Below are 27,427 nucleotides of genomic sequence, written 5' to 3' on the forward strand. Positions count from 1 at the left end.
TCAGAGTCAGCACAGGAGACTTTATTCACGTATGCGCACCCCTCCTGGCCGGGCTGGGCCAGACCCTGCGGCTCGGAGCTGAGGCCGCGGGTTCGGGCGGGAGTCCCAGGGTCCCTGCGGTCCCAGGCTCACACGTGCTGCCGCCGGTGCCGCAGAACCTCCGTGGGTGTGAACAGGAAGTCCTTCTGGCAGGCCGCGCAGTGGTAGGGCTTCTGCAGGACAGACGCCTTCTGGAGGGGCTCGGGGGCGGCCTCCTCAGCCCCTGAGAGAGAGGGGGAGGGAGGCTGTGGGGGGGTTGCTCTGCCGAGCGCTCCCCACCCAAATCCCAGGCACCCGCAGGGCTCAGGCTTCCCCCCCCACCGCCATCCCAGCCTCTGGGGAATCTGGCTCTGCCTCCTGCGGGAAGCCTTCCTCAATTAATACACACACAGGCAAGCCTGAACTCTGTGTGCCACGGGGTGAGTGACTCAGACAGACAGACAGAGCCCTGGGGTGGTGACCATGGGGCCCCTCCGCCCTCTCCCCGACCAGCCCCGTGTGTGGTGCATGCGGCAGACACGGTGTCGGGGTCCGCCCGCTGTGGCATCCCCCGGGGTGACAACAGGGTGGGTGTGGCCGAGACAGAGACAGCTGGACAGAGAAAAGGGCAAGAGACACAGTGGCGAGGGACAGAGAAACAGAAAGAGGCAGACCAGGGTCAGCACCGCAGGGACTGAAAAGAGACGGACACAAAGAAATGAGGAAGAGCGTTCCAGACCCTCCCCGTCCCGGGCTCAGGGTCTCTGGGACAAAGCCCGTATGTGGCACCGACCAGGACTACAGTCACCGGTCCCCAGGTGTCCAGTGAACGAACGCCTGGGCTCACGGGAAATGGCCGTGGGGCGGGTGGATGGGTGTCCCGCCCCCCCCCCCATCCTCACCTGGGGGACCGTCCTGTGGGGCCTCGGGGCAGGTGTTCTCGTGCGCAATGCGCTCCAAGGGCGTCAGGGGCACGTGCAGGCCGCAGTGGGGGCAGGTCCAGAAGGTGCGGAGACAGTCGCTGTACAGGTCCGTGTCGCTCTGAGGCAGGAAGGCTGCATCGGGACTCGGCCCCTTGCCCAGCTGGCCGCCACCAGCCTGGGACCCGTCCCGGAACCCTCGCCCCCACCCCGGGGTTGGCAGGCCTCGTCCTGAAAGCACATCCTTGCACCAAGTGGGGGCGTGGCTGGTGGGGAGGCAGGGACTCCCTTGAATCCCATCTTCGGGGGTTGGGGGGTGGGGCGGTGAGGGGCCAAGGTGGGGTCCACGCTTACCGTGAGGCAGTTGTAGGTGAGGAAGTCAGTGACTGCGTAGCCCCCTTTGGTGGGGTGAGGGGACAAGGCAGAGCTACCAAAGAGGCCAGGAAGACTGGGCATGGCTGTGATGGTCTGGGGTCCCACATAGAGGTTCTGGACTTCCAGCCCCGTGAGCCGCCGGAGGCTGTAGGGGACCTGGGGAAGGAAATACAGGACAGAGGGGTGATAGACCCAGGGAGACATTGTTAGGGCACCTGGATCCAGCCGTACCTGAAATCTGACCCTGGACGGTTCAGTTACGGGGCCAACTGCTTAGCCCAATCACAACAGGGTCTCAGACACTCTGGACCAGGGGCTTGTCTAAAACATGCCCCGATGCCCCAGGCCCCTCCTGTGCTCCCTGTCACTTGCGGGACCACAGCCAGACCTTCCATCCGGCCACCTTGCCCGTCCTCGCCGGCACGCCGGTCTGTTCCCCTCGCCCTGGCTCACTGGGCCTGCGGCGCCTCCAGGAAGTCACCCTGGTTCACACCGTCGTCTCCACCCCCTCCACACAGGGTAGACTCAGGAGCGATTCGCAACTCCCGGCTTAAGGGGTGGGGAACTGAACCCAAATCCGCTCCGCCCGATTCTTCCCACGCTCCTCTGTGGACGGACAGCTACGGACAGCTTCCCTGCACACCCTTAACCGCTAACGAGGGGCAACACACACAGCGTAAACCTGTGTTGATGAATTGGGAGGGAGGGACCTGTAGGGGTGAACAGCGGAGCCAGGCTCCTGGGGCCAAATCCGGGCCCCACCCCTTACCAGCTGTGTGACCTTGGGCTCGCCCTCAACTTGTCTGGTTTGGAAACCCGCAAATGTGCAACCCCTTAGCGAGCTAGAAGCCAGGCCTTCTGGACTCCGGATCCCTGCGGCGGGCACCCCTCTGGCCAAGGTGGGGCGTGGCCACCCGGGGGTGGGCGGGGCAGGTACCTTGGAGGCCGTGAACTTCAGCAGCTCCCTGCTCAGGTCGGCCACCTCCTTGCGGGCGACGGGATCCTCCTCCTCCTCCTCTTCTTGGTCCACCTCCGGCCGCCGCTGCTGGGCCTGACGCGCCAGCTGCCGGTCCAGGGCACTTTCCCAGCGGGCACGGAGCCGCACGGAAGCCGCCAGAAGCCGGACGGCACTCTCACTGTCCGCAAGCTGGAGCTCCAGCCAGCCGTCAGCCACCAGGCGCGAGCAGTCACCGTTGGTGTCCAGGGACCGGCTGAACAGCAAGAGAGACTGGAAGCGAGAGGACCGGAAGACAGACAGTGGGCGTCCACCCTCGCAGCCAACACATACCGCTCGCCTACTCTGTGCCAGGCCCCCTTCCGGGTTCGGCTGTGAGTGAGACCAGAGTCCCCGCCCCCACGGAGCAGACGGTCTGCTTGGAAAACCGCGGCACCAAGACCAAAGAGGAAACTGCCATTCGTTCTAAGGAGTCAGGACTGCCATCCTGCGTCAGAGGCAGACGGCCGAGGGAAAGCGCGTCTCCGCTGGGCTGAGCTTACACGCGTGGATGCCTCTGTCCACACTTATCAGCGTACCTGCCGTGTGCACGTGTCATCCTACTCGAGCTTTATCCTCAAAACATAAACAGGGGCGGCTGGGTGGCTCAGTCGGTTAAGCGCTTGGCTTCGGCTCAGGTCATGATCTCGCAGTCTGTGAGTTCGAGCCCCGTGTCGGGCTCTCTGCTGTCAGCACAGAGCTTGGATCCTCTGACCCCAATCTCTCTGCCCCTCCCCCACTCATGCTCGCTCTCTCAAAAATAAATTAGCATTAAGAAAGGAAGGAAGGAAGGAATGAAGAAATAAAGAAAGAAAGAAAGAAAGAAAGAGGAAGGAAGGAAGAAAAGAAAGGAAGAAAGAAAGAAAGAAAGAAAGGAAGGAAGGAAGAAAAGAAAGAAAGAAAAAAAAAGGAAGAAAGAAAGAAAGAGGAAGGAAGGAAGAAAAGAAAGAAAGAAAGAAAAAAAGGAAGAAAGAAAGAAACCAATCGTACAGAGGAGAGACAATGGCCAGGCAGCATCGCAGCCAGTAAATGTTTGCTTCCTCCCAGAAGTCCGCTAACTGCCACCACTCTGTCCCCTTACCGCTTTGTTCTTTCTTTCTGGCGCGGATAGGAGAATCTGGTGTTATGGTTTCTATTTATTTGTGTTTCTGTTTGTTGTCTGCCTCCCCCACTCATACAGGCGCCCCATGGACACAGGCAGTTTTGCGGATTCTGATCACGACTGAACCCCCAGCACCTAGAACAGTAATCGGCGCCTGGTGCGAGGCACTCGCTCAAGAAACGTCTGAGCGAATACACAACTGGGCAGGTCAGAGTCAGCTCTCACGGGGTGGGTGGAAATCGCAGTGCCCACAAAATCCCGAGGCTCGGGGAGCCTGAAGGGTTTCTCTCTTCCCCCTACATTCATTCCCTGGGATCGAAGTCAGGGGTCCTGGGAACGGGGACGCCCATCTGGGGGGCACGGGAGGCATCGGCGCGCGGCCCTGGAGCTCTGGCTCAGCCGCCTGCTCACTGTGCGGCTCAGGCAAGCGACATGCCCCCCTCGCCCCCTGAGCCTCATCTCCCCCATAAAGTGAGAATCACGGCTGGCCTAGAACCACAGGGTGGCACACAGGACTCACGAGGCGTGGCCGCTAAGGCTGGCAGGACTCTCGCTTCCTGGCTGCAGACACACACACACACACGAACCTATCTGCAACCGAAGCATGTCCTCCACGGCCACCCTCTCCCACCTGGATGACTGCAGTCACTTCCCTGCTGGGCTCCCCGCTTCTGCCCGGCAGACTCTGATCCAGCTCTGTCTGAACTTCCCCCGGGGTGGGGGTTCCAGTCTCTCCTACTTCTCTGACCTCCTCTCTCTGATCCCATCTCCAGCCATTCTCCCTTTCACCAACGCTGGTCCAGCTGTTCCCTGGGCCTGGGGCTTATGTGTGGGCCTCAGGGCCTTTGCACTCGCTGTTCCCTTTAAGACACTCTTCTCCCGAAGCATCCCGTGGCTCCTTCCCTCCCTTCTTCCAGGTCTTGGTGCAACAGCACCTTCTCAGCGAGGCCCACCCTGCTCACCTTTTTTCGTACAACAGCCTGTCCCCCACCCTCACCCTGCCCCTCCCCAATCCCCTTACCCCATTCTTCTCATTTTCCCCAAGTACTTCTCACCCGCTAACAGCATGCAATGCTTTACAGTCCTTACTGCCACCCTGCCCTGCTGGATGTGCGCTCTGGGAGAGCAAGGACTGGGCTCGTCTCGTTCACCGCCGTCATGCCAGTGCCTTCGACGGCTCCCGACACACAGCAGGCGCTCGGCAAGTATTTATCCAGCACAGGAATGCAGAGCCGGCTGGGGGAAGGCGGCTCTGCAGGCCCATCCCAGCCTCCTGCCCTGGGGACACGGTCATCGAACCCGGGAGCTGGGGCGCGTGGGGCCGGGACGCACCTGGAGCGCGGGGATGCGGACGCAGTTCACCAGGTAGGCCTTGTTGGTCTCCAGCAGGGAGACGAAGGTGAGGAGCTGGTGCCTGCTGCTCAGCTTGTCCTTGTCATCTGGAACGGTCAGGACGACAGCTCAGGGCGCCCCTGCCACCGGATGTCCCACCCACAGCCCCCCACCCCTGCAATGGCCCGTTCCCCAGGGGCTGCCGGTCCCACCAGGGCATTTACACACCCGTATAAAACACACATTCACGCAGGGCGCCTGGGGGCTCAGCCAGTTAAGCGTCCGACTTTGGACCTTGGCTCAGTCATGATCGCACGGTTCTGGGATCGAGCCCCACGTCGGGCCCTGTGGTGACAGTGTGGAGCCCGCTTGGGATTCTCTGTCTCCCTGTTTCTCTCCCCTCTCCTGCTCTGTCTCTCAAAAATAAACAAACTTCAAAAAAAAAAAAAAGTTTATTTATTTATTTAGAGAAGGAGAGAAAGAGAGCTCGAGCGGGGAGGGGCAGAGACAAGAGGGGAGAGAGAATCCCAAGCAGGCTCCGTGCCGTAGGCGCAGAGCCCAGTGTGGGACTTGAACCCACGAACCGTGAGCTCATGACCTGAGCCAAAACCAAGGGTTGGACGCTTAACTGACTGAGCCACCCAGGAGACCCAAAAATAAACTCTTTAAAAAAAAATATATGCTCGTGTGTATAAAGTGTCTGTGACTTATTGGCAAATACTTTGTCATAATGAATACGACTTTCCCTATGCATTATTCCATGTTAAGAAATACTAGGGTTTTTTTGTTTTTGTTTTTTAAAGAAATACCGTTAATTTCATTAGGAGTGACAGTGGCATCGTAATACTGCAAAACAATTAAAATGATTGTTTTAATCATTTCTAAATGATATGATGTCTGGGATCTGCGGTACAATGCTCCAGCAAAAAGAAAAAAGGGAGGGGCGCCTGGGTGGCTCAGTCGGTTAAGCCTCCGACTTCAGCCAGGTCACGATCTCACGGTCCGTGGGTTCGAGCCCTGCATTGGGGTCTGCACTGACAGCTCAGAGCCTGGAGCCTGTTTCAGATTCTGTGTCTCCCTCTCTCTCTGCCCCTCCCCTGCTCAGGCTCTGTCTCTCTCTGTCTCAAAAATAAATAAATATTTTTAAAAATTTTTTAAAAAGAAAAGAAAAAAGTGAGGTGATGTAGACACAGGGGGCCAGACGGCGGCTACAGAGGCTGGATGAAGGTACTGAGGGCTCGTCCTACTCTACCTGTGTGACATCTGGATTTTCAAAATTAAAAATCAAAGGAGAACAACAATGGAGCAGGAAGAGGGTTAAGGGACCAGGGATTTACAAGCAGTTAAAGGCTTAAGAGACAAGTTGCAAATTCTACTTTAGATGCGTCCCGTTCTAACCCTGACCTTTCCAGGTTAGCATGTGGTGATACCGTATGGTACTTTCTTCACAGACAAGGAGAGAGATGGGTTGTGCCCCAGAGTTCACACAGAGCGCGCGGCTATACCACGGCCATCGGGAGAGCACACGTTCCACACCGAACGTTCTGGAGGGTCCCCGCCCGGCCTGGCTGAAGCCTCGCTGAGGCGGCTCCTGGGGCTGAATGCCAGAATGCTGCCCCTGTGCCCACAGGGCCGGAGGGAAACCCCTGGGCAGGACTGAGCCGGGAGAACACAGAGCTCAGAGGTCCGGTGCCGCCTACTCGCTGAAAGCTCTGGTCTGGGAAGTGGCCTCAGACCCCCATCGGCCACCCCCTCCCCACCCCACCCCTCCGTGGGGAGGGCGGGGCTCAGTGTGGCAGCAGCGGACTGGCCGAGGTCACCCAGCGAGGTCTGGCTCTTGGGACCTCCATGCCTGCAGGTCGTGTGACAACAGCCCCAGCGAAGGCAGAATGTCGGGGGAGAAAGGGGGTAACCCCAGATAGTGAGGGGCACCCTGACGTCACTGTCTCCGCTCCTCACATCCCAAAGGGTTTCCCCCTCACCACCCAGACTCACGGTACCTCGGCTCCCTTCACCGCCCCCGGCCTCTTGCTCCTGCGTGTGCAGAACCTCCGGGCTGCTGGCAAAGACGGAAGTGGGGTGCGGCACGGTGCCCTGCTTGGACTGGGTGTGGAAAATCTGGAGGGGCCAAAGGCAGACGCCAGGTGACAGAGGCCCTCGGACCTACTCTCCACCGCCCAGAACCCTTCTCCCCCCAGCTCTTTGCCAGATTCCCCCATCCGTGTCTCCCCTCGAAGTCCCCTCCTCCAGGAAGCTTTCCCTGACTGCGGCCCAGGCTGGCCAGATCCCCCCCCGTGTCCCCCGATCCCGACCGCAAGTACCCTGGGTCATGCATCCAGGCATAGATCTGCCCCCACACGCTGGCCTGGAGGCCACGAGGGCAGGGCCAGGACTGTTTCCGTATCTCTGAGTCCCCGGCACGGAGCGGGGCAGGGAGGGCCTGCTGAATGACAAAACCCACGTGGGGCCGGCGAGCAAGTGGAGGCCCACCTGGTCCGAGTCCTTGCGGCTGCTGTTGAACGGGTCTGGGACTGCAAGCTGGGGGTAGAGGCCCCGGCCCAGCACCAGCTTGAGCAGGGCCACCTGGTCCCGCGTCAGGTCCTGGGCCGAGGTGGTGGCCGCCTGCAGCTGATCCAGGCTGTGCCGCAGCTTAAACTTCACATCCTGGAGGAAACACGGGGGAAGGCGGGTTCCTGGGGGCCCCATCCCGATACCCACGCGGCTCGTACCAGGATACGTGGACCCGAGGGTCCCGTGGATGGTGGTGGCCCGCTCCCATCCGCGAGACCCTGGCTCCGGAGGGGAGGACAGGGCCCCCCCTCTGCTCGAGTCCGCCCTGCCTGCCGCCCCAGGCTCCAGAACAGGCCCCCGGCGCCCACCTGGATGTCCACGCTGTCGCCGGCCCCCGGGTCCTCTTCGCTGGAGCAGCCGCCCGGGTCCTCCTGCAGCCGCAGCACCTTGCGCCTGTGTCCCCCGCCCTCCTCGTGCCGGCGCTTCAGCTGGTACAGTGTCCGGCGTTCCCGGCGCTGCCGCAGCCGGCTATAACTGTCCCCCGGCTTCGGGGCCCGGGCCCTGGCCAGCAGCCCGTGGTCCTCCAGCAGCTCCTGGGGGCAGCGGGGCCCGGGTGAGCGACGCGGGGCAGGCCAGTGGGCGCTGGACCCAGACGCGGGTTCCGGCCTGGGGCCTGCCACTCGCCGGCCCCTCTGTTTCGGAGGACACGGACGTCGTGTGCACGTGTGACAGAGAGAGACAAGGACCCCCGCCCTCTGCTACTCTCTCGGGGTCTGCGTGCCCACAAAAGCGGAACCGCTGTTCTGGAAAGCCAGTGATGCTGGCAGATGCTGAGAATGGTCAGAACGTCAGCGGTCCCCAACAGGGGGACTCCTGAAATTGCATGGCAGGCCCCGGTCGGGTGACCACCCGCTCCGGGCCTCGACGTGCCCAAGTTCAACCACAAGGAGCGCATCACGCCGGCGAGTCTTACTTGACTTTCCCCTGCGGCACCTGCACGCCCACCGAAAGGCATGGCGAGGTGCCCGTGGAACAGTCGCGACACAGGCAGGCTGCGGGACCACGGAGTAAATGTGGCAAAGGCTCGCATGGCACCTGTGCGCCAGGCCCTGTTCTAAACGCTCTACGTGTCTTAACCCACTTAATCCTCACAGGGCGGCTGTCATTGTCCCCCTTTCCTCGTGACAGTGGAGGCCCTGAGCCGCGTGGCACTGGGATCTGCCGCCGGGACGTCCACGCCGGAGCTGGTGCCCTGCCCATCCCCCCACGCGGCCTCCCAGAGCTCAGCCTATGTGGCAAGCTGGCTCCCCCGGCTCTAGATGGCCAAGTTCCACACGAGGAGGGAGTGTGGGACCGCCGACCCTGGCCACTCCTCCAGGAAGCCCTCCTGGATTTCTACCCCTTAGACCCGCCCAGGCCACCCCACATCTGAGTGTCTGATGGCGGGGAAGGTGGGGGCAGGGTGCAGGGCGGGACTCCGCTCCGTCAGAGAAGAGAGGCTGTGCCGCGGAGCATGCTCACACGTGCTCACTCTGCACCCTTCCCCCGGCCCCGCCAGGTTTGTTGCTGGCCCCCACCCAACCCTCCCCTGGTCCCGAGCCTCACCTTGAACTGGCGCCGTACGTTGGCCATCTCGTACAGCCGATGCTCCTCTATGCACCGGTGGCGGCACCACTTGCGTGAGCTCCTGCTCCGTTCGGATTTCACCTGGTGCAGGTCAGAAACCAGGGCGTCTGGGCCTATCCAGCTGGGGGAAGGTGCAGGGGCTGACCCACCACCCAGACGCTCCCAGCACGGGCCCAGACGCCAGCCCCCTGGGAGAGTATGAGGCAGGTGGAGATCTGTCAGGCCTCCCTCAAGGACACCTGCTCTCCTCCTTCTTCCACTCTCAGCCCCACCCCGCCCCCTCCTACAGGAAGCCCTCCTAGACCACACTGGGTCAGACATCCCCTCTGGGCTCTCTCGGCCCTTTGGACTCCCCATCACAGCCCATTCTGAGTGGTCACTGTCTGGGGCCAGGTCTGCCTCCCTGCGCTGACCTGTGAGACCCAGGCGAGCAGAGCCAGGCGGTTTTAGCCACCGCTGGGTCCCCAGCACTGCCCAGCACAGGGCCAGGCCCAGAATAGGGGCTCGGGGAGCAGGTGCTGGATATACAGGTGCCACCCAAGGGTGTGGACTTTCTCCAGTCAGCAGTGGGTCTGTGCGGTGTTTTAGAAACCCCAGCCTCCCCTCAAGGCCAGGCCCCACGCCCACGGGAATGAATGGTGGACACGGGGTCCCGTCCAGTCTGCAGAGGGCTCCGTGGCCCTCCCTGGCGTGGAGGGCCTCCCCCGACTCCGTGAAGAATGACACAGACAGGGGTGACCCCACCCCCGGCCTCACCTGCACCCAGGTGTTGAAGACATTGAAGAGCGTGAAGGGGTCACCGTGGTCACTGTCCAGGGGCCGCCGCGCGGCCGCACCCTCGGGGTTGCTCTGGGCGCTGCGGGTAAAGGGCGACTGGACACTGAGGGCAGCCGCGATGGTGAGCACGGGCTCCGCCAGGTGGAACATGGAACCAAGGATCAGCATCTTCCCTGGGGGGCCGGGGGTGGGAGGTGGGAGGGACCCTGAGCTGAGCCTCCTGGGCCCCGGGACACCCTGGCCCAGCTTCCCTCCACCTTGCCCACAAAGGGCCTTGGGAGCCAGACAGACAGAATCAAGTCCACACGCTGCACTCCACAGTCACATGAGCTTGGGCAAGGCCTCAGTTTCCCCATCTGTAGGCTGGAGGTAACCCAATTCCCGCCTCCTGGGGCACGAGGCGGGCACAAAGGGGTGGCTGCTGTTAGCACCACCGTCTGCCCGGCTCTCCTCCCTACAACGGACTCCCCACCCCCCTTCCTAGCTTTATTTCCCTTCCCGGCACTCCCCGTGCCCCGCCACGGTATCCCTCTCCTCTCTCTAGAACGTGACTCCAATGAGGTGAAAAGCCATTCCTATCGGCCAGCGCTCCTCAGCAGGAACCGAGCCCTTCCCCGGTCTGGCCCCACAGTCAGTGGCCTGCGTATCATGCGTCTGACTCATCCTCACCATTCTCCTTGGCTGCCTTTCTGGAAAGTTCCTGTTGTACGTCTAGCCTCGTAGACTGAAGTTGGGCAATAGGACGAGGCTGTCCCAGAACCCTGTAGCTCTGTCCCTCAGATGAGTCCCTCTACTTCTCTGTGCCTCCGTTTCCCTGTCTGGGAAATGGGCCTAGCCCAGCTGCCTGCTGGGAGGATGTACTGTGCTTTTCCTGTGAAACACGCGGAGCTCCGACCGGCACAGAGTGACAACGGTGACTGAGCCGTCGGGGCCGGGACCGCCCAGCGCCGGGTCATCGGCGCCTCCTGCCCCACAGGGCTTGGGGACCGACAGTGTCAGCTTGGCTGGGGAGCGCCTCCCAGCTCTGCCAACTGCGTGACCCCGGGTGAGCGAGAGATCAAATCCAGGCTCTATCGTTTGCCCGTTCCGGGCCCCGGAGCGTCTATCTCTGTCCCCGGCCAAGCGTCAACTTCCTCCTCTGTACAGAGGGGGTGACCGGAGGCCCTCCCTTCACCAGGTGAGCATGAAATGACAGAAGGCCCGTAAAGCCTTTCACTGACATACAGCCAATGCTCACAGAATGTTCTTTTTCTTCTCAGATCCGATTCTCCCTGCTCTCGCCCTGTCTCCTTCTACAACAAATAAAAAGAACCACCTTCCCAACCACAAGGGGTCCTCGGGGTCGGTAGCACGCAGCCTGCCATCCCCACCACGGCTCCAGGGTGTAGTACTGGTGGGGATTTTAACAACATTAACACAGGCAGAGAGTTCTGTTGGGCATCGGGCCTGGAAATGGTGCCACAAACAGTCGTGCTCAGCTGGGAATATTCTGTGGGCCACACGGATCATCTAGAAAGCCTAGGAGTCAGGAGAATCAGACCAGGACGCACCTCGGTCAGCGAGCTTCTCAGAAAGGGCAAGGATGACTCAGGAATGAGCAAGAGGAGGCAGAAGGTTTTGACATCCTTACGACACCAAGTGGGGGGGGGGGGGCGCCAGGGTGGAGCTGGGGACAGAGACAGGTGCCTCTCTGTTGACTGCTGTACCCGCAGCGCCCAGAACGGTCCCCGGCAGGGAGACTTGTGAATGAATGGACGGGGCCCAGTGAAAGAACGGATTTGCCTATGAGTCACCCAGAGAGTGAATGGTCCCCGCAGCCACTCCCGGGGCCCCGTGTGATCACCCCTAAAGGAAGTCCTCACCGATCACCACGTCCACCGGAAGCTGGGCCAGCAGAGAGCCGATAGGGGTGAGGGCCTCTGAGCTGTCCAGGGCCCCCTGGTCCCGGAGGTAGAGGATGGCCGTTTCCAGGCTGGCTGGTGGCGGAGGCTCGATGAAGGGGAAGGTTCGCGGGTCCCCCACGCACATGCTTTTCATCTGGAATGACAATCGAGTCCCCCAGGAATGGGGAACTCAGGAGCTGCTATGGAGCACCGGCAGGGGGCTCACGGATCACAAGCTCCCAATACCTTAAAACTCCTAATGTCAAGGCCCATCACACAGAAGCAGGGGAGAAGGCCCACTGTCTGTCTGTCTGTCTACCCAGCACCTCTTCTCCCAGACCCCGGCCACGGAGCAAGCCACATGACCTAAACTAGGCCCCTCTTGGTTTCTCAGCCCCTCGACATGGCAACCGGCGAAGGAAGGAGGACGTGATGTGAGCAGGCCCTATCAGGATCCTCCCTGGGATTCTGCCATCCGACGCTGGGAGACAGAAGTCGGGGCATCCTCTCTGGTTGTGAGGGGTCGGTGTGGAAGCCCAGAGCTGCTGGACCATTTTTCCCTGGAGACGAGCCCGAGACAGTGGGTAGAGGAGTCCTTAATCGTTCCTAAACCAGACCGCGCCCCACGATGGACACACCACCTCGTGAAATCCCCTTTCCTGCTTCTGGTAGTTTGAGCTGGGTTTCTCTCACTTTGGACCAAAGAACCCTGATTAATTCAGTGGCCCAGAGACTGAAGCACAACACCCACCCGTCGCCGGGTCTGGCGAGGTGTAAACAATCAGCTACTCCCTGGAGCAGATGAAGGAAAGGCTGGCGTGGGGGGCTCACGTGGCCGCAAGAGAGCACGGGGAAAGCTCAGAGGGCCCGGGGGCTCGGCCAGCCTCGCCGAGAGGTGACCTACTCTCCTGGGCCTCTTCCAGGGGGAGGCACAAGCTTGGGCCACCCACCCGGCAACCAGCCGGCCCCCCTCCCTCCCTGCTCTTGAAACCTTGATCATGCCTGGGAGAACACCCAATGCTCATTTAAAAATCCCCTAAATCAGGGGTGCCTGGGGGGCTCAGTCGGCTAAGTGTCTGACTTCAGCTCAGGTCATGATCTCACGGTTCGTGGGTTCGAGCCCCACGTCGGGCTCTGTGCTGACAGCTCAGAGCTTGGAACCTGCTTCAGATTCTGTGTCTCCCTCTCTCTTGGCCCCTCCCCTGCTCGTGCCCTGTCTCTCTCCCTCTCAAAAATGAATAAATGTTTAAAAAAAAATTTTTTCTTCTTTTGTTTAAATGAGACCCACAATGTGCTTAGGTGGCTCAGTTGGTTAAGCTTCCGACTTGGGCTCACGTCGCGGTCTCACAGTTCCATGGGTTTGAGCCCCGCGTCGGGCTCTGTGTTGACAGTGTGGATCCTGCTTGAGATTCTCCCTCTCTCTCTCTGCCCCTCCCCTGCTCACACCCTCTGTCTTTCTCAAAAATAAATGATAAAATTTAAAAAATGAAATCAAGAAGAGACTATCAGAGTGCATTATGCATAGGAAGAGGGGCTGGTCTGTGCCACTGGCCACTCCCGCCCGGGGGGCCTGCTGGGGAAGCCATCCGCCCTCCCCAGCTCGCTCTGCTTTTCCTCTTCTGCCAGACCACAGAGCCCACACTGGCCAGGCTCCGCTGGGGGGAGGTGTAGCCACAGGACAGAGTGCTAACCAGGGCAAGGCGGGTGGAGGGACCTGGCCCTCAAACGCTCCCGCGCTCCCTCGCCGGCTCTGCGGCACTGGCCGCTCCGTGAGTGGGCCTGTTGGGCCCAGCAGCCTAATCCAGTCAAAGCTAACTGATGAGGTAAGAGTCTGGACAAAATATGCGGAGAAACCCCTGTTTTAAAAGCCACCTCTTGATGGGTTTTCTGTTACAGCTGAAAGCATTCTGATGGAGTCACGAGGTCTCTCCCACGAGCCTGTGGATCTGGGGAACAACCGTCCCCCCGACATGGGATCTGACACTTGGGAAGGATGAGCTTCCCTCCGTGGCCCGGCCGGGCCGGCCCTGCCCTGCTCTGCCCTTCCTGGCCCTGAAACCCTGGGACTGGTCCTGCCCCAGGTCCTCCCGGGCTCCTCCCGGCACCACGCCTCACCTGCAGCACCAGCGCGTCGAGGGCCACCCTCCGAATCTCCGGGACGGGGTAGGGGGCGAAGGCATCGTAGTCCGACTCAGCATAGAGGCGGAAGCAGACGCCGGGGCCCGTGCGGCCCGCCCGGCCCTTCCGCTGCTCGGCACTGGCCTGGCTGATCCAGAATTCCTGCAGCCGCTGCAACTTGGCCTGTGGGTCATAGCCCATCTCCTTCACCTTCCCTGGGCGGGGACAGACGGGACACCGTGGGCAGCGGCCACGCGGGCCCGCCGCCTCGCCGCTCACTCCCGGACACCCCGGCTTCCTCCTTTATTCCATTAACGCCAACCGGGAGCTCATTCTGGCCTCGACCCTGACGTGTTGTTGATCTATTCTTTCGTGTCCTCATTCACACATCTCTTACTTTCGCAGCCTCTGGGTGCTCGGGAGCCCGGCCATCCGACCGTCAGTATTAAGCTCCTGCTACGAGCCGGGCACTGTACTGGGCGCAGCTGTGAACAAAGTCCCTGGGCTCACGGGGCCGAACAAGACACAGTTCATCAATTCAAAGACTGACTTTTCCCACTTTCTCTGTCTCTGAAAGTGGGACACACCTTAAAAGCAACGGCATGTCAATGTTTAACGAACAACGTTTTTAGGGGCGCCTGGGTGGCCCAGCCAGTTGAGCGTCCGACTCTTGATTTCGGCTCAGGTCATGATCTCACGGTTCGTGGGTTCAAGCCCAGCGCTGGGCTCTGTGCTGACGGCACAGAGCCCGCTTGGGATTCTCTCTCCCTCTCTCTCTCTCTGCCCCTCCCCTGCTCGCACTCGAGCAGTCTTTCTCAAGGATAAATAAACGTTGAAAAATGTTTTTAAATGTTTAAACTCTAATCCTTACAACCCAAAGGAGGCTCTGCTATTATTGCATATTTTACAAACAAGCAAACTGACTAACTTAGTGTCAGTGACACGACCTTGGTCACACAGCCAGGCTGGCTTCAGTGTCTCCCCACTGCTATGCTACTCTGACTTCCCAGAGAACAGTCCAGTTGGGAAGACAGAAAATAAATAGATCAACAGGCATAAAATATAATGCCCATACTCTGAAGAAAATCAAGGCCTTGCAGGGGAAGCAACAGCGGCAGGAGGAAAGGGAGATCACAGAAGTGGACAAGGTGTGCCTCTCTGATGGGAAGACATTCACGCAGGCCCTGCAATGATGAGGAAGTGAGCCTTGCAGATATGTGGAGAAAGATGGCTCTCGGCAGAGACAACAGTAAGTGCAAAGGCCCCGAGGCAGGGACAAGTTTGGAACGTCTGAGAAGATTACGATGTTGCCACTGCCCCACAGCCCACTCCCTGCTTTGGTCTGGAGGTCCCTCGCCACCTCTGCACATCTCCAAACCCCACACTTCTCTCTAGGGCCCAGGGACGGTGGCAGGGAGCAGCCCTTACCAGAGTCTACTACGAAGCGTATCCCATCAATGGTGACTGAGGTCTCAGCGATGTTGGTGGAGAGGATGCATTTCCGAACCCCAGGGGGGGCCACATCGAACACCTGCGGGAAAGACGAGGAGGTGACATCCGAGACCAGCTCAGCCCTTCCTGACCCGTGTGTCCAGGGGCCTCTTGACACCTCCTGGTTGGGCCCACAGGCACTTCACACCCACCTACAACATCTAAAGTAGCCTCGGAAGCAGGGAAGGCCTCCCTCCTCCCCGAGTCCCCACCGCCCACGTGGGTCAGAAACCTAGGCTGTCCCGGCTCCCCTTCTCCTACCCCCCCTCCAGCCACACCTGCACATCTCCAACATTTCTGAAATCCAATCCCCTCTCCCCAAACCCGCAGCACTGCCCTGGCCCAGGCCCTTCTTTCCCACCCAGGTCCTGCTCCGGCCTCCTCCCCGGTCTCTGATCATATAGAGCAGAGGGATCTGCTAAAGCAAACTGGCGTTGCTCCCCACCTTGCTCAGAACCCTCCCATGGCTCCCGGGTGCACTCAGGGCAAAGCCCAGGCACCACGCTGCGTCTTCCGGGCCCTGGGGTCTAGGCCTGCCCGCATCTCAGTCCCAACCAGCCTGCCTTCCCCATCACAGCCTGGACCCCGGCCACCCTGCAGGTGGTCTCGCAGCAGCCCTGTCTTGCTCTCACCCACCACAGGCCCTTTGCACAAGCCCTTCTCTTGGGCCCAAGGGACAGTCAAGCATAGTAGTCAAGAGAGGTCAGCAACTAGGTAGGCCTGGGGGCCAGATCCAGCCTCCTGCCTGTTTTTGTAAGTCAACTGTTAACACAGCACAGCCTCGCCTGTCAGTCTACGGCTGCTTTCCTACTCTAGTGGTGGAACTGAGTGTCTGTGCCAGAGATGAAACTCTACTCTGGTCCACCCCCGCCCCTGCCCCAGACTGTCTTCCTCCCTCTTCTACCCAAAATCCTCCTGGTCTTCCAAAGCTCAGCTCCGGTGCCTCCCGCGGAAGCTCACCCTGGCACATACTCCCCGCCTGCCCCCACGAAAGACGCGAGCAGCGCCCTCTGCGGCCCGCAGCCCTGCAATGGTGGAATCACATCCCGACACCCTCCTCCTCCCCCCCCCCCCCGAGTCAGACCCCACCCGGCCCGGCCACACGGGGTACCTTGTCTTGGTCGGCCACGGAGAGGGCGCTGTGCAGCGGCAGAACCACCCAGCGCTGGGTGTGGCTGGCATAGGCCTGGGCCGCCTCGAGCACCGCACTGATCTCCGCCATGCCGCTCAGGAAGACGAGGAGGTCGCCCCGCTCCTCCGGCGGGTACTTATTGTCGATGGCCTCCAGCACCCTCAGGAAAGGCCGAGGGTCCAGCTTCTCCGACTTGGACGCCGGCGGCTCGGCCTCCTGTGGCTGGTACACGACCTGCAGGGAGACGGCCCCGGGGCAGAGGGGCACCGGGTCACCTGCACGGCAAGCGCCGACCGTGGACTGCCGGGTAAGGCGTGGATCGGTCAGGGGGCAGGCCGCACCCTCAAACGGGTCAGTTTGAGGATGCCATAAAAGGACAAAGTACCAAAGTAACCGGAAAGCTTCTGGGTGCTGGTCATGACACCCACATTACCTGATTTGGGAAAATCAACTGAGCTTTACGCACGGTGTATATGTACTGTGTCTGGAGAGCAACTTCAACAGCATCAGAATTTCAAAGGGTGGAGCCAGGATCAAAACCCTAGATGGGGGCGCCTGGGTGGCTCAGTCGGTGAAGCGTCCAACTTCAGCTCAGGTCATGATCTCATGGTGTGCGGGTTCGAGCCCCGGGTTGGGCTCTGTGCTGACAGCTCAGAGCCTGGAGCCTGCTTCCGATTCTGTGCATCTCCCTCTCTCTGCCCCCTCTCCCTTGTGCGCGCGCTCTCTCTCTCTCTCTCTCAAAAAATAAATAAACACTAAAAAATTTTAAAAAACTAGAAAAATCACTTCCTGGAGAGCATCCTCGCTCTATTTTTATGGCTGCTGGGAAGACAGACAGATGGGCATTTAGAACCCGAAACCACAGTGTCCTTGTGCCAAGAACTCTAGAGCTCTCGCTAATTCTTGGCCAACGGTGCAAGAGGAAGGAGTGACTACCAAAGCACAAAACAGACAGCGGGTGCAGACCATTTTGAAGGGCCGACAGGAAGCCGGATGCCAGAAGGGAGGCGTTCCGTGAGTGCCACCCACACGGGTCCCCTTCTGGGCAAGACAAGAAAGGCGGGAAGGGAAAAGGGATCTGGAAGAGCTAACAGAGGCTGTCTGCGTCTGTGAGCACGCTCCCCGTCTCTGAGCCTCGGTTCTACCCTCACGGGCAGAAGCCCCTGGCGCAGGACTCCCGGGGCTGTGATTAGGGGCCCCCGGGGCCGCGGGGACGACCCACACTCAACCCACGTCAGCTGTGACCATCTTCCCTAAGACTGCCCACGACACCCGTCCGCGAGCCCCAGCCAACAGGCCGAGCCAAGGGGTCAAAGTTCAGGGTGGAAGTTGCTACTGGGAGATGGAGAAAATCCGGCCGTGAGATGGCAGAGCAGGAGGAGAGAGGAGCCCGGGTCCCCGCGTGACCGCATGGAACAGAGCTGCCCGCCGGCCTGGACCAGCAGGACTGTCACAGGAGAGGAATGAACACTGATCTTTACACTCCGGGTCTCCTGCAGCAAAGCCCTGAGCACCTACACAGCACATTGGAAGTGCTCAGAGAATAGGAGCTTTAAGGGAGAGAGGGCGAGCAAGACCGTCCTTATCTGAGAGATGGGAGTCTGCGCAGGCAGGGGAGAAGGGACGTGTCCGGCTTGGCCAGAGACCAGGTGGGAGGCCCGGGGGGTGTGGGGGCAGCACTGACCGTGATGGGGAACAGCCTCCCGGGCACCTGCACCACGGGGGCCCCGCCGAAGTAGCTGGAGAAGAGCGAGATGTTGATGGTGGCCGACATGAGGATGACCTTGAGGTCAGGCCGCTCGGGCAGCAGGCGCCGGAGAACGCCCAGCAGGAAGTCGTTGTGCAGGTGGCGTTCGTGGACTTCGTCCACGATCAGGACCTGGTACTGGGGCAGGCGGGGCTCCCGCTGGATCTGCCTCAGGAGCAGCCCCACCGTCAGGAACACGATCTTGGTGGCTGCCGTGCGTGTGCTCTCAAAGCGGATCTGGTAGCCGACCTGGGGGCGGGAGCGGTGATCAGGAGAGGAGCCCAGACCTGGGGATCCGACCCTGGAGCCCAACACGCTGGGGTCTGGATCCCACCTCTGCCACTTAGCGCCACCGACCTTGAGAGCACAGTTCCGTCCCTCGGAGACATTTTGTCCCCGAGATGCTGCGAGAACAGTATGTGCTGTGCACATATTTGGCACCCGGCCGGGTGCGCAACTAACTGGTCGACTGTAATGGTGACAGTTCACCTTTCAAGGAGTCCTCACTCTGCCCGGAACTACTTGAAACGCCGGACGTTTTTCACACAGCCACCACAAGCAGCAAGACCCTTCTCACCTCACCGATGGGGAAACTGAGGTCACGCATCCAAGGCAAAACACAGTTAAAAAGCGGTACTGAGGGGAAATGATCTTTGTGTGTATGTGTGTGTGTTAATATTTTATTTTTTTTGAGAGACAGTGCGAGCAGGGGAGGGGCGGGGGGGGGGGGGCGGTGCGGAGACACAGAATCCAAAATGGGCTCCAGGCTCAGAGCTGTCAGCAACGAGCCCGACTCCGGGCTCGAACCCGCGAACCGTGAGATCATGACCTGAGCCAAAGTCAGACACTTAACCACTGAGCCACCCAGGGGCCCCGTAAGAGGAAATGATCTTAACCCCTACCTCACATCACACACCTGCACGTGCGTGCGCATAACACACACACAATTTCTGATAAGTTACGGTTTTAAATGTAAACATCTTTAAGTAAAAATATAGGATGTCTTTCTGGCCTTAAAGTAATAATATTCCTGAAACAGAACCCAAAGAGTGCCAACCGCAAAAAGAAAAGGACAGGGGTGCCTGGCTGGCTCAGTTGATAGAGAATGTGACTCTTGATCTTGGGGCTGTGAGTTCAAGCCCCAGGCTGGGTGTGTGGGGCCTACTTAAAAAATAAAAATAAAAATGACAGAGACGCCTAGGTGGCTCAGTCAGTTGAGCATTTGATTTGGTTTCAGATCAGGTCATGATCTTGCAGCCTATGGGTTCAAACCCCACATTAGGCTCTGTGCTGGTGGCACAGAGCCTGCTGGGGGTGCTCTCTCTCTGCCCCTCCCCCGCTCACACACACTCACACCTGTGCTCTCTCTCTCTCAAAATAAATAAACATTTTTAAAAAAAACCACTTCTAAAAAAATATGACAAGGCACCTGGGTGGCTAAGTCGGTTAAGCATCTGACTTCCGTTCAGGTCATGAGTTCAGGCCCCGCACTGGGCTCTACCCTGACCGCACAGAGCCTGCTTTGAGTTCTGTGTCTCCCTCTCTCTGCCCCTCCCTGCTTGTATTCTATCAAAAAAATAAACATCAAAAAAAAAAAGTTACAGACTGGATAATATTTAAATGAAAAGACACTGTCATCAAAAGACAACATTCCGAAAATGAAAGACAACTCACAGGCAGGGTAGGCGACAAGATTTGCAATACATATATCCTACAAAGGACTTGTATCCAGAATCTATAAAACCTGATAAACCGAGAAGAAAAAGACAACACAAAAGACAAATAGGGAAAAAGACTTGAACAGACACTTCAGAAAAGAGGCTCTCCAAACGGCCAATAAATACGTGAAAAGGCGTTCGATCCTTAGTTGTCGGGGAAACGCAAATTAAAATCCACAACACGGGCTCTGTGCTGACAGTGCAGAGCCTGCTTGGGCTTCCCCCTCTCCCCCTAGCTCTCTGCCCCGCCCCTGCTTGCTCTCGCTGTCTCTCGCGAAGTGAATAAACAAACTAAAAAAATAAATAATTAATTTAAAAAAAAATCAACAATACAAATTAAAATGTGGTATCACTCTCCGCCCACTCCAGAAAAGCTAACAGGAGAAACGTTAACCATAACGAGTGTTGGTGACAGTGTGGAACGTGGCCCTGGTCGGAGTGTGGACTGGATTTTTTTTTTTTTTTTTTTTAATCCGGGTGCTGGTTACATAAATGAATTCAGTCTGTGCAAATTCACTGGGCTACATACTTAGAATACATACAGTCTTCTGTTCAGAGTATTATAATTGCAATGACAATTTTTAAGTGGTACAGCCCGGATTGGAACCCTAGAAATCATTAGTAAAGAAGTGTCTTCAGGGCGCCTGGGTGGCTCAGTCGGTTAAGCGTCCGACTCTTGATCTCGGCTCAGGTCACGATCTCACGGTTCGTAGGTTCGAGCCCCAAGTTGGGCTCTGTGCTGACAGCTCAGAGCCTGGAACCTGCTTCGGATTCCGTGTCTCCCTCTCTCTGCCCTTCCCCCACTCCTGCTCTGTCTCTGTCTCTCTCTCTCAAAAATGAACAAACGTTTAAAAAAAAAGGAGTAGGGGCGCCTGGGTGGCGCAGTCGGTTAAGCGTCCGACTTCAGCCAGGTCACGATCTCGCGGTCCGTGAGTTCGAGCCCCGCGTCGGGCTCTGGGCTGATGGCTCAGAGCCTGGAGCCTGCTTCCGATTCTGTGTCTCCCTCTCTCTCTGCCCCTCCCCCGTTCATGCTCTGTCTCTCTCTGTCTCAAAAATAAATAAAAACATAAAAAAAAAAAATTTTAAAAAAAATAAAAAATTAAAAATTAAAAAAAAGGAGTATCCTCATTCTTTTTTTTAGAATATTTCCAATTTTTTACCGTTAAAGGGTGACACTGGGGAATGCTGGTGACTTTCTCATTTGAACCACGTTCGGGTCCATCTGTAGATCAACTTCTAGAAGAATCACCGCTAAGCCAGAGGGTATCATTGCTAAGTGCTCTGGGAACTCTTATCGCTACTGCCCTAAGGGCAACACCCTGCGCCTCGGGGTCACACTGGAAAGGCCGGAGAGCTGCTGAAGTCCCACTCACCCGTGAGCCATACTGACTGAGGCTCTCGAAGCTGACGCGCTTGGCCAGGGAGATGCAGGCGATACGCCGGGGCTGGGTGCATGCCACGTGACTGAAGCCGGCGGCCAGCAGGTACTGGGGCACCTGGGTGGACTTGCCACAGCCCGTGTCACCCGCCACCACCACCACCTGGTGTTCCTTCAGTGTCTGCAGGATGCGGGTCCCGTACTGGGCGATGGGGAGGGCCGCCCGTTCCCTCTGCAGTCTGGCCAGTCGGCCAAACGCCTGCTTCTGGCCAAAGTCTAGGTAGTGCAGAAGGGCTCGGCGGAACTCGGACACCCTCTCCGGGGGCTGTCTGTCCAGCCCCCGAGAGCCCCGGGCGTCGGGGCCCCGGACCGAGAGGTTGATGCGGTAACGGGGGTCGTAAGCGCAAGGCAGGTCGGCCAGCGCCGGGATGCTGTGCTTGGGACGCCCAGGGTCTTTGTCCCCCTTCCTGGTGCTCTTGAGGTTCTGGAATCTCTGTAAGCGTTCAAAGAAGGTCCAGAACTTCTTGCGCTCCTCAGAACCCTGGGGTATATAATCCTCATCACGGAAAAAGGCGTCCTCGAAGAGGCGACGGGTCTCCGGACAATTCCAGTCCCATTTCTCAGGGGCGTCCTCCTCACTGGGATCCCAGTGTCGGCCTCGGTCACCCCCACCCTCCTTCGTTCTGGGAGGAGGCATGTGGTGGGCAGTCGCGACGCGGTCTCGAAGCTGCAGCGAGAGCCCAGTGCCCGCGAGGAGGAATCACCTTCTCTTCAAAAAGCCAATTTTGCTCCTCACTGTGGCACAGGATGATGACAGGCAATGGGCCCCGGGTCCAACTGGTGACACACAGGGCACCTCACGACTCCTGCGGCGATCTGTGCGACAGACACAAGTCCATCCTGGGTCTTCCAGGCCCTGCGCACCTGGAGGAGAGAACAGAAGACACTCGTTTGTCTTTCGAAGCAATTCCTGGAAGGCTGCGGTTTTGTAAGCACGGGACGAGGAGGATGGATGGTAAGGAGTAAGGTCACCCTGAGCCCTCACATGTGGGCATGGTCACATACGGCAGACATTTCACCAGACGATCCAATGACTGGGCTGTGGGAGCCCAAAGGAGCTGCCTGACCATGCCTGGGAGTCGGGAAGGGTCCCCAGAGACGTCTGACCTGAAATCTGAAGGACTGTAGGCCATGGGACCGTCACGAGAGGCAGTAACACAAGAAAGCTGGGGTATAATGGAAACAGTATGACAAGACTTCTTTTCTTAATATTTATTTTGTGGGGGGCGAGAAGGAGAGAGTGTGAGCCTGAGTGGGGAGAGGCAGAGAAAGAGGCGGACAGAGAGGATCTGAAGGAGGCTCTGTGCTGACAGCAGCCAGCCTGATGTGGGGCTCGAACTCACCAACCATGAGATCATGACCTGAGCTGAAGTCGGAAGCTCAACTGACTGAGCCACCCAGGCGCCCCTAGGCAAGAGCTCTGAGAACCCCTACTGATTGCGCAAGCAACAAAGGTCTGGCCAATCATGGGCCCCTACTCATCCTTTACCCGTTGATTGGTGCGAGGTGTGGACATGTAGTCCAGGGAGAGCCAATCACGGCCTTTCTCTGGAATTTACACTAGGTTGCCAGGAGAGAAAAGCCCTCACGTTATCTGCTTTCCCAGAAACCCATCCTAGAGAAAAGGCTGCGCGTGGGCAAAGCACGCACCAGGATGGCCACTGAGCAACTACCAAAACAGAGGTGGAAGAGGGAGAAGGGAGAAGGTTGGTAGCATCATTTAGTGCTGGAGACCTAGTTCCCAGCTACACAAGAAAATGTCTTCACTCCAAGTTGGTTTTCTGACCCTCAGCTGCCTAAGTCCTAATAATACACAGCATATCCTCGTACGTACGATATTCTGAAGTCCATCCCTCAGATTCTTATTGTTTATGACCTTCAAAGGATTCAGAGGCTCTGAAGCCTCCTAGGTACAGGCTTTGGAGTCAGGCAGATCCGGGTTTGAATCTCTGCTGCATCATTAGATGTGTGACCACTGGCAAATTAACTTGTGAGGCTGTTTTCTTCGTCTATAAAATGAGGATAATGCCGTCTTCCCAACATCGTAGCACTGATTGCCCAGCCAGGCACGGAGGAGCAAAATAGTAACTAGAATTCGAGTCCAGTCTTTCTCCCCGTGATGACTAACAAGGGTAAAACGGCAAGAACCAGGGGCCTATAACCTGGAAAACTACACTCGAGGCCACATCCCCCCTTCGTATGGAATTAGCAATGCCTTCACCTACTCTTCAGTCTCTTGGGGCCATCGTGGCCCAGATTCCACCTCTGCAGTCTCGTGGGGCACTGAGGTCATCCATGGGAGTTATTAGAGCCAGAAAGGGGTTTCCACTGAGGAAGCACTTGTGAGCTGGCAGAGTGGTTTCCCACGGGAACAGGAGCCTGTGCACCCTGTTTTCTGGTAAACACCCGGGCTGGGTGGTGCTAGAGTGGGAATGCAAGTTGTAGAGGAGGTAGTCAGAGGAAAAGGCCTTGGAAGGCTGCTGACACTGAGCCCATGATCCTCAGAAAAGGACAGGGAATGAAATGGAGCGCATTCCCCCGAGGCTGCAAACTGCCTGTGTGCACATGGGCCCAACAGAGCGCAAACCATGGCTCTCAAGCAGTCTCTTCTCAAGAAATCCACCGCCCCAGTCTCTTCTCAGCCGATGGAGCAGGTGACTCTTGATTTCGGGGTTGTGAGTTCAAGCCCCACATTGCGTGGAGAGATTGCTTAAAAATAGGATCTTAAAAAAACAAAGGAATCTTAGGCTAGCTTGTAGATTTCTCGGATCCTCTGGCTGCTCTTAACTGTGTCTCTGACCATCTCTGGGCCTCTTGACAATGGCTTTCAGGGGCTTTCTCTGCTTCCCTCATTCTCCCCTCTCTGGCTGTCCATCCTCATGTCTCAGCCTGTCTCTTCCAGCTCACCATGCTCAGCCCTCTTCCTCCGTTTCTTTTTTTTTTTAAGTAATTTTTTAGGGGCGCCTGGGTGGCTCCGTCGGTTAAGCGTCCGACTTCGGCTCAGGTCATGATCTCGCGGTTCATGAGTTCAAGCCCCGCGTCGGGCTCTGTGCTGACAGCTCAGAGCCTGGAGCCGGTTTCAGATTCTGTGTCTCCCTCTCTCTCTCTGACCCTCCCCCGTTCATGCTCTGTCTCTGTCTCAAAAATAAACGTTAAAAAAATTTTTTTTTAAATAATAAAAAATAATAATTCTTTAAAGTTTTATTTATTTTTGAGAGATAGAGTGCGAGTGGGGGAAGGGCAGAGAGAGGGAGACACAGAATCCAAAGCAGGTTCCAGGCTCCAAGCTGTCAGCACAGAGCCCAATGTGGGGCTTGAACTCGCGAACTGTGAGATCATGACGTGAGCTGAAGTCGGACGCTTAACCGACGGAGCCACCCAGGCAGGCACCCTCTTCCTCTGTTTCAAAGTCTGGTCCCGCCTCTCGTTTCTCTGATTTTCTGGTCTGACATTCTCCCCAACCGTCTTTCTCCATTTGACCCTCTCCATTCCTCCATCTGCCTTTCTCGCTTGCTCCTTGTCATCAGCTCTGATGCTCCGTTTTTGTCTCTCTCCGGTTTCCATCACTGTCTCTCCCTCCATCACGACTATCTCTTCATCTCCATTTCTCCACCTAATATTTTGCCTCCCAGTTGTCTGGCGCTTTAACAAGTTAGCACTCGCTCCCGTATCAGGTACCATTCTAAATCACCTGCGTATACGTACACGTGCAACGACAAGCATCCGCGCACCTACGCTTCCCTCACGACGTTAAGAAGGTGCTATCGCCACTCCCTGTTGTACTGAACCAAAGATGGTCAAGTACGTGGTGCGACGGGGAATTCAAATCTAGGGAGTCAGGCTCCCATTTACTCCTCTTCATCTCCTCGGTGTGATTCTCCATCGTCTGGCTTTATGTCTCCATTTTTAACCATGACGCGGTCTTTCCAGTTCTGTTCGCACTCTAGTCTTCCAGTGGAACCAGCTCTCCATCGCATCCCATTTCTCCACCCCCCTGATGGCTCCCTTTGAGGGTCTGCCCTCATTAGGGCGGCCGTCTCACTCACTTCCCACCTCCGGCTCTTTCCCTCAGCTGGCTCTTCCCCTCTCTCAGTGCCTCTGCCAGCTCTTGCCAGTTTCTATTTCCACTGCTTCCATCTCTGTATCAGTCTCTCCCCATGACTCAGTCTTGTGAATTAATGAAGAGACATCTCACTGCGATGGAGCTGGGAGGCCCCAAGAACGGGGGAGCTCTCCGGTGGTACCACGCGAGGTCAATCACTTGGAAGAATTGTCAAGTATAGGCTCCGAGAGAATTGTTGACAGCAAAGAATCATCAAATACCAGCCGCCACGGGGGAGGAGGTTCAGGGTCAGTGGCATCTCCTTCAAGAAATCCACCGCCGCACCGGCACCTGGGTGGCTCAGAGGGTTCAGCGACCGACTCTTGATTTCCACTCAGCTCATGATCGCAGGGTCAAGGGATAGAGCCCCATGAGTCTCTCTCTCTCCCTCTGTCCCCTCCCCGCTTCCGCTCTCGCTCTCTCGAGTTTTTTTAATGCTTTAAAACTTTTTTAAAAAGAAATCCACCGCCACAGCAACTCAACAAGAAACCATCATCGCCCTGAATTCTTGCTTTCTCCAAAGCAAAGGACTTTCATTCAAAACCACCCCTCCCCACTTCGCCCCTCTTCTCCATGGTTTTTGCTATAGCCGGCCTGTCCCAAATTGCAACTCTCCATTACCCCCAAGTAAAACCCACCTTGGCTGCTAAGATAACTTTTATTTTGAAGGCCAACCCGTGTCTTGCTCCTCCGTGGGAACTGCCCGCCTCCTGAGCCTCTGTTCGCCAATTTCCACGCCCATCTTCCTACTCTTCCCCCACCCCCCCCCCAAGTTCACGGTGCCACCACATTTTCTCTGCAGTCTCCGCGAGGCGCTCTGGGGGACCCCATCAGCTCCTCGCGCCCCCCCCCCGCCGCCATTTCTCCAGTTTCCGGCTTCCATCCTCTCTCAACCTCCCCGTCTCTCGGTCCCTCAGCTTCTCCAAGCTTCTTTTCGCGACTCCCATTTCTTCCAGTCTCGCGCCTCTCCGGGGCCCAGGCACTGCCGGGGCGCGCAGGCTCCATCTCCGTCCGCTTCTCCCGGCCTCTCTGGCTCCTCCAACACACCTCCTCCTCTTGGGATTTCCCTCCCGACCCCTCGGCTCGCTCCCCAGCTCCCCAACCTGCACCGACCCGCGCCACTGCAGCCGCCGCCGCCCCACCCCCCTCACCTCACAACCGCCGCAGCCGCTCCAACTTCCGGTCCCCAGCGCCCCACACGCGCCCCAAAGCCGGCTCTGCGCCTGCGCACGCCACCCCTCGCGGCCCGGCCCCACCCCGCCGCGGGCCGAGGAGCCAGCGCGCCACCGGGAGCGTCCGAAAACCCACTCTGCGCCTGCGCACAGCGCGCGCGGGCTCCGCCTCTCTGCGAGTGGAGCCGGGAGTGACGCTGCGCCCTCTAGGGACGGGGGGCAGCACTGCGGCGCAAACTCGGAAGCGCCTTCTCCCCCGCGCAAGCTACCCTCCCCCTGACTGTCACTTGTGCCCGGGACGCCCCGACGCCCGGGGAGAATGCTAGCAGGAGCCCAGACGCTATGAAACCGCTCCCGTGATTTAGTCACTACGATTCATAGTTATTAATGCAAGATTCTGTTAACGTAAAATTCACCCTAGCAATTCACTAATAAATAATTCAGCTCCACTCCCCAGCCTCTTGAAGGCAGGGGCCGTTCCAGCCGTGGAGGTCCCATGTCCTCCAGCGTCCACCACAAGGATCAGAGAGTCGGTAAATGTTTGTTGACTAGTCCTAGGTGCCCCAGTCATTGCGGGTCTGAGCCTCAGTTTCCCTACTTATAACATGAGGATAATATCTCCTTTTCAAGACCGTTGGGGAAAGTAAGCGAAAGTGTATACATAAGGTAATACATTGGTTTTTTTCCTACTGTACGTAGTAGGCATTCAATAAATGTTAGAGCTTTCATTTTTATTGTATTCTCCTGCCATTCCCCTTTTTCCTTAAGATGATATTGCCATTGAGAAGCTACGGCCTTCAGTTCTAGACCCAGTTCAGCGAACGAGACAGATAAAGTCCCTCCTCCCCCGGAACTCTGGTTTTAGTAGGGGAAACAGACACATAAGTAAAAAGAATTGCCAAGAAGTATTGTCACGCTCTTTGGAGAAAAACAAAGCAGAAAAGGAGCAAGGAGTGTTATCATTTTAAGTA

General features: G+C 57.9%; 1 protein-coding gene across 2 annotated transcripts; it reads right to left on the minus strand.

Moving 5' to 3' along the window:
* On the minus strand, window positions 1-26,546 carry DHX34 (DExH-box helicase 34). 2 transcript variants are annotated; one of them, XM_045441898.1, is made up of 17 exons: window positions 26,436-26,546; window positions 21,118-22,046; window positions 17,964-18,275; window positions 16,259-16,513; window positions 15,085-15,187; window positions 13,654-13,871; window positions 11,518-11,692; window positions 9,635-9,828; window positions 8,858-8,959; window positions 7,621-7,845; window positions 7,232-7,405; window positions 6,742-6,859; window positions 4,742-4,848; window positions 2,251-2,541; window positions 1,293-1,469; window positions 921-1,059; window positions 1-262 (listed from the first exon to the last, which is right to left on the minus strand). In XM_045441898.1, the coding sequence occupies exons 2-17, from the start codon at window positions 21,817-21,819 to the stop codon at window positions 129-131; spliced, it is 3,426 nt and encodes a 1,141-aa protein (XP_045297854.1). In that variant the 5' UTR covers window positions 21,820-22,046; window positions 26,436-26,546; the 3' UTR covers window positions 1-128. The 2 variants fall into 2 exon arrangements, with proteins under 2 accessions (XP_045297854.1, XP_045297855.1); XM_045441899.1 differs by lacking the exon at window positions 26,436-26,546 and adding an exon at window positions 25,923-26,419.
* Between the last annotated feature and the right edge of the window lie 881 nt (window positions 26,547-27,427).

This window comes from Leopardus geoffroyi, chromosome E2, assembly GCF_018350155.1.
Source record: "Leopardus geoffroyi isolate Oge1 chromosome E2, O.geoffroyi_Oge1_pat1.0, whole genome shotgun sequence".
Lineage (NCBI taxonomy): Eukaryota > Metazoa > Chordata > Mammalia > Carnivora > Felidae > Leopardus > Leopardus geoffroyi.

What these genes read in the sequence shown, in the direction of transcription:
- DHX34 (XM_045441898.1), bottom strand. Translation starts at nt 21,819, where the DNA reads ATGCCTCCTCCCAGAACGAAGGAGGGTGGGGGTGACCGAGGCCGACAC. An exon ending in TCTTCAACACCTGGGTGCAG is followed by an intron (nt 8,960 to 9,634) that starts GTGAGGCCGGGG and finishes GACCTGCACCAG; the next exon opens with GTGAAATCCGAACGGAGCAG. An exon ending in CCCACAGGACGGTCCCCCAG is followed by an intron (nt 263 to 920) that starts GTGAGGATGGGG and finishes CCTCTCTCTCAG; the next exon opens with GGGCTGAGGAGGCCGCCCCC.